Here is a 6,966-nt window from a genome sequence, read left to right on the forward strand (position 1 = left end):
CGGCTGTATGTGGAGAATTGCGTTGTTGAGGTTGATGTTTATGCGGTGGCTTGCGGTTTATATGGAAGATTTGCCGGGAAGATCAAGCTTTGATCGAGGCTTGGAAGAGTTTGGATGATCAAGCTTTGATCATACACAAGCGAAGAAACCCAACTGTGACATGTCTAAAATCCCCTTTCACGTCACGTACATCAAACTCCAACTCCCAGAAAGTCCCCTTTCACGTCACGTACATCTAGGCAGAAAGTGGCCAAAAAAACCCCTTTTGGTCACGTGCATATCAAAATTTGCTCTCCGAAAGAGTCCAAAACCCCCCCTTTTAAGTCACGTACATTAGCAGGTGCATTCCTGGGTCCTGGCAATGGGCTAAACTTAACAAGGGACTTACATATGTACAAGTCTATTTGGAAAAGATACGACACATTTACTGCGCCGGCCCCGACTAATGTGTCGTATCTTTTCCGAATAGACTAGTACACCAATCTTGCACGCTCCATAGTGCTCCATAACCTTGTGGTGGAAGCTTTTGCAAGAAGCCTCCGTCATTGGCTTTCACTGCCAGCATTACATAAATAGGTTCCCGGGTGGGAAAGTGACCTAGGCTGGGAAGATGATTGAGAGTAGAATGTGTCATGAAATCATCTTGCACTGCACAACTGGGCCATGAAGCATACTTATGCTACGTATGTGCAAACATCTGAGTAAATCCTTAGCTATCAGCGCTCACTTATCTGTTCATCTGGATAAGAAAATCACATGTACAGCCATTAAAGGATTAAACGGCAGAATTCTTTGTCTGTGTGATGCACCTGAGGTAAAATCTGAGAGCCCAAAACTAGATTAAACCACACAATTCAACAATGTCCTGCGGGAGACCTGTCTAGCACCTATCTTGTACATACAGATCTGCTCAGTTGTCTGCTCATCTGAATAAATAAATCACATGTGATACATCATGTAGCTTTTTTGACTTTGACAAAATTGTCTCAAAACCCACTACATATATCTCCATAGCAACTCAGGCAATATTCGCAAAGCCACTTGTCAGTAATGGAAAGGCTGTTACATGAAGTTTAGTTGATTAGATTATGCCAAAGCTTTGAGTAAGTGTATGTAGTCAATTTTTGTAATGCTTTTGCCAAGCTGAAAAAATTTACAGTATGCATTACATATGATTCATGTATCCAGATGAGCAGCTAACTGAGCAGAACTGTATGTACATGATAGCCACCTATTCACTCAGCCTGCTGCACATATGTAGTGTGGGTTTTATGGCTCAGGTTTGCAGGGATAGATCCTTTCATGATAAATTATAATCCTGATCATTTTGGCCTTCCCACTTGGGGAAGTTGAATGATGTTTGCAGAGTATACCACAACTTTGGCATATGAGCCACAAAAGTTTGGCTGGGGGCTTTTTCAATGCTCCATATCTGTGTATCCTGCAAACAGATATCCTTGGGACCAAAAAACAGTGCTGTGTGCCCATGTAATCTACACATATCTGTGTAGCCTACCTACAGTTTGATTCAAAACTCACAGAGCAATGCAATTGTAAAGTTTGAAAAAAACACTAAAACCAGGCAAAGGCCAGAACATTCAAAGGGTTGTGCAATCCAGGAGCCGCTTCACTTGCACAAGTGACAGGTGCACATTTGATTCAACACTGCCAGCAAAGATACCTCAGATTAGAAAATCCAAGGTATTGTCGGATCTACCTTCCCTTGGACTGTGTGTCTGAGGAATCAATCCAAGGCATACTTTGGCCACAGAGATTGCCTCAGATCAATCACTTGGACACCACATCTGAGTCCACTGCCATCCAAGGATACCTCAGATTTTCCGATCCAAGGCATCTTTGTTGGCAGTGCAAATGCAATTAGAAAAGTATCACACATCTCAATCAAGACTTGACATGTGCATCTGTCTGAGCATTTGACAACCTCTTAAGTCACACTGACTGACACTTACCTAGGCTGATCTGTGTATCTTTCCATTCCTCATTTCTCAAAATATTGTATATATCAGAGGTACTACCGGTTTTGCACCAGCATGTTGCTCTCAATCAAGTGTGTTCAAATGATGCTTGTACTGTCTGTAACTTGTCCTACACAAAGTTGATTCTGGAACTTTTCCACAAATTTTCCAGAACTGCCCCAGAACACAGATTTGACTGTGTTCTGGACTCCTGGACTTGTGAAAAACAGTACATGTTTGAATGCCCTTTTGCCCAGGGTGCAGAAGCATTCTGGCTGTCTGAAAAATGTTCTGGAAATTTTGTGGAAAAGTTCCAGAATCAACTTTGTGTAGTATAACTCTTAGGGCCCGTTTTGCAAACTTTGTAAAACTCTATAAAACAATGGAATATGCTATACTACCACAGAGGACTCTAGGGATGAGTACCTTTTTAATTAATTCTTTGATGTCTTTTGTTTCTAAGCGCGAGTAGCATCCATTTATTTAAATAAACTGTTGTAATGTGTAAACACATTTCTTCTTGATGTGTTGAATGTGACTGTTGAAGTTGAGTTTGTGATCTAACCGCAACCCTAGCCATTTCACGTTTTGTTTTGTTTGAAGGGTAATGTTGCCAAACTGGAAGTTTGGGTTTTCTGATTTACAGCCCTTCATGTAATTGATGACTTTGGAGAAAAAAACCTTGAGTTTCTTCAAAAAGCGACTGAGTTTTTTCAAAAACTGGGCAGGAATTTTGTTCAATTGATTGATATAACAATCACAAACAAACTTGAGTCCTCTTGCTTTGAGCTCAAGTCTTATTTGTAGCTCATTCTGATGACTATCAACCCCAAGTTTGCCAACATTGATTTCACAGGGTGTGTGGACATTTGTCAAGTTGTTGTTTCTCAATTGGACACCGATGTCACCCCCTGATCTACCGTTATCTTCAATACCGGCGCAACTCACGATGTGTTTAACAATTGGAAATACTTTACATCTTTACGCTCCATTTCCCCTTTACCACTAGTTAGGATGGCCAAAAATTCTGCATCTTCTTTTATAACTGGTGTTGGTAGCGTTAGGATTTGAACTATAACAAACTTGTCAAAGTTTTTGGATGTTGAACATGTTTATTTCTGTGAGAATTTGTGCCATTGTCTACTATCAGGTATCCAATTGGAGGAAGATGGAATTAGTTTTTATAATTCAAAAGATGGTATTGAGCTCTGGAGGAATAAATCTAGGGTGTTGATAGCAGCGCATAAGTCAGGTAGGAAGTGGATTTTACATGACATTTCAAATTCTGTTGAAGCTGCTGTTGTTCTGGGTGATGTTATGTTATGGCACCGCAGACTTGGTCATGTTGATGAAAAAACCATTTTAAAACTTGTTTGAGATGGCTCATGTATTAGTTTGCCAGAAAAGTTAACAAAATTGCCCATAGATTACCGTCACAAGCTTGGGGTAATCTATCATTCTTTTTTCCAACCAAGGACTAATTCCATGTGATTTGCTGGTCAACAAAGGTCGTGCGATCCTGAAAAGCGCCCCGGATGCGCGCTCCTTATTTGTAAACGCGCATGTCTCTGAGCTGCACTGCGGCGCGCCACAAGGGCCATGAGGTTCCGGACCTACATCGGGTCTCCATCGGAATCCGGATCACGCATGAAATTTTGCATGACCTCAACAACTTGACTCTGAAAAATCCCGACAACCTGCCATCAAATTATTTTTGATACGCTCCGGAACCTGAACGCGTCTTCGTGATAACCAGTCAACCAAGGATATTTAATTCCTTCATCGCAGTCTGAAGCTATCATACCAGAATGTGCAAACCAAAATATATACTCATCTTTGCTCAAGGTGAATCTTATTATATTTTCTTGAATGCTCTCTGCTTCCGAGTAATTAAATGATTGTCATAGCGCCTTGACCTCCATCATCGGAGCGATTTCTGCTCTTATGGCTCACTGGATACACGTGCATATTAATGTGGTTAAAGACGATAAATTCCGTCCCATGACGATGATCATAAAATCTCATCTTCGAATCTGTTTCTGAACTAGCCTGATTACTTATCATCAATCAAAATTTTCTCCACGCACGTGTTAAACGACGACGATGATAAAAAACATGACGATAGCTCATGAGGAATTTCGAATGCCTGAATTGGACTCTTTGAATCAATTATTGGATCTTGGATTAGAATATGAGGAATCGGAGTGTGACATATTTGTACGGAAGCTCATAATAATATATGTGATTTTATCTTTTCCAGAATGGAGGGTTATGTCACTTACCTCAACCTGCTTCGTCTTCTTCTTTCATCAAATGACTTCAATGCAAAATCGACTCAAAACATCTGGCGATGTACCACATATCCCGGCATATACCTCGATCATCCTTACAGAGGCCATATATGGTCGTAACGATGACTAACGATCAAAAAGCTCGTGATTTGGGATCGAGGGCAATTTTGGTAAAACACGTCCTTAAACATTGGGCTGATGGTATGCCCACCCTCTCCTTCACCAACATGGGGATAAGATCCATTGAAAAGCTTTTATGAATGATATCAGCCGCCTCGTACGATGACCTGCATAATATGAACAAGGCCAATCATTCGTTCTGGGTGAGCATACTATAGCTTTCTCTGTACGCGGAGTTCTACACTACTTCCGGCCCCATGTGGCTTAGTGGGTCTTGGTGTAGCTTAGGACAAGTTTTGACAAGATAACTGACTACTTTCGAGTTACGAAATGACAGGATGGCTATGTAGAAAGTGCCTCATTCAAAATCACTGTCACAAGCTTCAAGTCTACGCTTACACAGGCCCGAAAGAGCGAGATCATCGAGTCATTATCGTACATGGACTTTAAAGGACCCATTCAACTCAATCAACCTGACGTCGAAATCATGATCAGTGAAGAACATCATAGTGCAGACCAAGTAGAAGGAGATGAAAAGTGTACACCAGCAGATCGGTTAGGACGAATGACTAACATTCAACTTCGAAGGGTATGGCTTGGAGAAAAGTTGTGTGATGGTCAAAGAAGTTTAGTAGATCGATTTGATCTTAAAAAACGAGCGTGAGTATGATGGCTAAATGTTGAGATTTTTCTAAACTCTTTTAAAACTAACTGAATTCTTGTTTGCTTTTTGGTAGATATATCGGTAATACATCCATGGAAGCAGGTTTATCATTATTGGTACCATTCTCATCCTCTTTGTCTCATCTTGCTTAAACCAAATCTGACAGATTTCATCAATTTACCTACTTTTCTAGATGGCCAATCAAGGACTTGTGCGTGACTCCAGTTTTGTGACTGACCCCTTCACTGGTACGGGATCAATGTTATACGCCGCAGCGTGGTTTGGAGCATTCGTCTTTGGAAGCGATATTGATGGGAGACCTATCAGAGGAAAAGGTAATGAATGATGAGAAATATTCGATACAATATAAACCATGTGGATCATGTCTAGGATTACAAGTGGATATAAGCTTTGACTTGACGATTTTTTTTTGCGTTTTTTTACTGTTATCTGGTTTGTTCGTATCTATAGAGCGGTGTATCCGTGATAGTGCAGCCCAATACGGTGTTACTGATAAACTCTTAGACTTTGTGAGCTCATTCCACTAAAATAGCATCTTCATCAACGCGCTCAAAACCCAAATAGCTCTATGTGGTCTACTAACCATGTGGCAGCCGCAATTGACTGACTTTTGAATTTGGGTTCGGGTTAATTTATATGCCTCAAAGGCGATCTTTGATATGACGGTGAGTCATATAATCTCACTCGGTATACGTTGTTTTTTATAGCAAAGCAAAGCAAAGCAAAGCTGAGGTTTGAATTCTCTTTCACTGTAAACATTCGCAATACCAAAGCAACATCCATGGCGCACAGATGGCTTTTTCGATGCAATTCTTTGCGATCGTGAGCATTTTGTTTTAGAATATCATCTGCTGGGTTTCATCATTTGGTGAAAGTGTTTGAGATTCTGACCAAAGTCCACAATCAACTTGATATGTATTCTACTATGAATCGTCATGACCGTCTAACAGCGCCGTGAGTAATGCATCGATTTGTCATGTGATGATGTATATTTTGTTGATCACCCGTCTTCATTTTCCAACGCTAGATATGGCGTGAGAGCAGGTGCCAAACGACTTGGAAGAAAAGATAACTCAAAGCTAAGGGATGAGCCATATATGCTTCCAGATGGAACATGGTCACACGAGTTGAGTTCATTCCATTTCTCGTCTCCGATAGATCATACCCAAAGTTTTTTTGTTGTGGGTGAAATCGATGATAGGAAATCAGATTATATTCCACCTTCACGACCTTGGGAGATGAGTGAAGTCTTGGAAGGTTTACTTGAATTCTCATTACGAATGCTAAAACCAAATGGAAGATTAGTATGTAACCATCCACTCTGATCAAACCTCTCTGCTATAGTCTGATAATCCTCAATCTGTATGGTACTATTGAATGCTTTGTTGTTGATGTTTTAAAGGTATATTGGCTACCAACTGTCACTGAGGATTATAAAGCATGTGACGTACCACAAATCCATGGAATGGAATTAGTGGCAAACTCGTGTCAAGATTTTGGAAAATGGCAAAGACGAGTGAGTGAATTGATTAATTTTAGGATTTAAGACAGACGAAGCGTAGTTCTAGCCAGACAGAACTACGTTTCTTTGAATTTCAATCATCACGATCAAAGGTTTCTTTGGTTCATGACTGATGTTTATCTTTCATTTTTACTTTTTCTTTATTGATAGTTGATCACTATGCAGAAGGTATCCGATCCTTTATCTGTCAAACCACAGAGTCAAACTTTCAAGGGAATGCTCGGTCATACAAACTTTCGAGATCGATATATGACAGGTTTCGAGTGATCAAATGACAAGAGTAAAACTTTCATTGGTGATATTTAGCTATTCAAACTTTTCTATCGATTTCAAACTAGCACATCACAGGAATTTTCTAATGATTCAACAGGA

General features: G+C 40.3%; 1 protein-coding gene across 1 annotated transcript; it reads left to right on the plus strand.

The window, feature by feature from the left end:
- Positions 1-4,091: 4,091 nt before the first annotated feature.
- On the plus strand, positions 4,092-6,618 carry MELLADRAFT_36361 (uncharacterized protein; the record flags this gene model as incomplete). The annotated part of the gene is made up of 10 exons (XM_007410567.1): positions 4,092-4,180; positions 4,371-4,468; positions 4,538-4,590; positions 4,725-4,896; positions 4,939-5,047; positions 5,125-5,167; positions 5,245-5,386; positions 5,442-5,528; positions 6,117-6,376; positions 6,475-6,618. 10 exons carry the CDS (start codon positions 4,092-4,094, stop codon positions 6,616-6,618), a joined length of 1,197 nt encoding a protein of 398 aa, XP_007410629.1.
- Between the last annotated feature and the right edge of the window lie 348 nt (positions 6,619-6,966).

The sequence above is a fragment of the Melampsora larici-populina genome (genome assembly GCF_000204055.1).
Source record: "Melampsora larici-populina 98AG31 unplaced genomic scaffold MELLAscaffold_21, whole genome shotgun sequence".
In the NCBI taxonomy this organism is placed as follows: Eukaryota; Fungi; Basidiomycota; class Pucciniomycetes; order Pucciniales; family Melampsoraceae; genus Melampsora; species Melampsora laricis-populina.